This window comes from Dipodomys ordii, unplaced genomic scaffold, assembly GCF_000151885.1.
Source record: "Dipodomys ordii isolate 6190 unplaced genomic scaffold, Dord_2.0 Scaffold4545, whole genome shotgun sequence".
In the NCBI taxonomy this organism is placed as follows: domain Eukaryota; kingdom Metazoa; phylum Chordata; class Mammalia; order Rodentia; family Heteromyidae; genus Dipodomys; species Dipodomys ordii.
The window spans coordinates 1-1,840 of record NW_012271759.1 but is presented as its reverse complement, the minus strand read 5'-3'; the positions used below and the strand labels follow the sequence as shown (position 1 = coordinate 1,840).

Below are 1,840 nucleotides of genomic sequence, written 5' to 3'. Positions count from 1 at the left end.
AAAAAAAAAAAAAAAAAGAACTAAATGCTCTTGAGGGATCCTGCTGGGAAGTCCAGGCAGACATACTGAGCCCTGTATTACTTACCCGTTGTTGTCAGCAACATGTCTTCCCCCAATCGTGAGGCTGTCTTCCCAGAGCCTGAGCCTGAGCCTGAGTCTTCAAACTGCAAGAAAAAAAAGAAGAAAAGAAAGCGGCTACAGCAAGAGGCCAGCATCCAAGCCCTCACTAGGGCTGGCCATGGGGCCCTGCAGGCCGGCCGGAACCATGAGGCCTTAAGCAGCTTCCAGAAGGCCTTCCTATTGGCCTCTAAGGCCCCAAGAACCAAGGACATCTCTGTGCTTCAAGCCTGTGCCTTCAACCTGGGGGCTGCTTATGTGGAGACTGGGGACCCAGCCAGAGGCCTAGAACTGCTGCTGCAAGCCCAGCCTGCACAAAATCCACAGGGCAGATGTCATGGGGACCAGTGTTTTAATGTAGCTTTAGCCTATCATGCCCTTGGTGACCTGCCCCAAGCTTTGAACTGGTACCACAGGGCCCTGGGCCATTACCAGCCACAAGGTAACCAGGGGGAAACCCAGGCAAAAATGGGAGCCTGTTACCAGGCCCTGGGACAGCCTGAGCAAGCAGTCCACTGCCTGCAGGAAGCAAGCCAGGCCTATGCCCTAGCAGGCCAGACCCAGGCCGCAGCCCTGGCACTGGGGGCTGCAGCTGGGTGTATGTTGAAAAGTGGGCAGCATGGGGTGGGTGAGGTGGTACAGGTGCTGGAGGAGAGCCGGAAACTTGCCGAGAGGAGCACCAAGACAGGATTGCTGGGTGAGTCCTTGGGCTGAGAGGACGTGGGATCTGGGGAAACAGTAGTCCCGGTGATATACTGAGGGTTGGGGAAGAAGCTGAGGGACCCAGGAGAGGGGGAGCCTGGGGGGGGTGCTGTACCTGTACACCCTTAGGTATGACTGAATTGGCTACCAGTGACCTTGGCTGTGCCCTTTAGGGCCACTCTACAATGACCTAGGCCTGGGCTATGCCCAGCTCCAGCTGTTCCCTCTGGCACTAGAGGCCTTCCTGCAGGCCCTACCCCTGTGCCAGGAGCCAGGAGAACAGGCTACAGTGCTGAGAAACCTTGGGATGGCTCACAATGCCCTTGGCAACTATGAGGAAGCCCGGGATTTTCACCATAAGGCTGCCAACCTGCATGGTAAGTGCCAGGGGTTGGAGAATAGAACTGGAACCAAGGAATTACCAGGAGGTTACTGTCAGTGCTCCAGGACAATAAAGATGGATGGACCTTTGGGCTGAGTTATTGGACTTGGAAGGCCAGAGCCAGTGGGTTAGGGACTGGGAGTAGAGGAGATAGACTAGCCAGACAAATGGAGGTCCATGGGCTGGGGGGGGGGAGAGGGGTATGAAGGAGGTGGGGGGAAGCTGGGAACTGGAGGTTAGGAGATCTGGAGAAGAACAAGCCCTTCCTCCCACTATTGTTGACTAGCAGCTAATCTGCAGGGTAGTGGCTCACAGTTCCAATCCTAGCTATGCTGGAAGCTGAGAACTGAGGATTGTTAAAAGCCATCCCAGGCAGAAAAGGCTAAGAGCTTCTTATCTCCAATTAACCAGCAAAGTCCTGGAAGTGGAGTTGTGGTTTAAGTAGCAGAACACAAGACAAAAGCTAAAGGCTATTGCCCAGGTCCCAAGTTCAAGCCCTAAAAAAGAAAGAAGGGGCTGGGAAGGTGGCTCAATGGTAGAGCACTTGCCTTGCATGCCTGAGGCCCTGGGTTCGATTCCTCAGCACCACATAAGCAAAAAAGAAAAAAAGCCAGAAGTGGTGCTGTGGCTCAAGTGGTA

The 1,840-nt window shown here is 54.4% G+C and overlaps 1 protein-coding gene across 1 annotated transcript; it reads left to right on the top strand.

Moving 5' to 3' along the window:
• Positions 1-102: 102 nt before the first annotated feature.
• LOC106002196 (tetratricopeptide repeat protein 24-like) lies at positions 103-1,196 on the top strand (the record flags this gene model as incomplete). Its single annotated transcript, XM_013037113.1, has 2 exons — positions 103-814; positions 993-1,196. Coding segments are annotated over exons 1-2 (916 nt in total), but the record flags the coding sequence as incomplete, so codon positions are not given.
• Between the last annotated feature and the right edge of the window lie 644 nt (positions 1,197-1,840).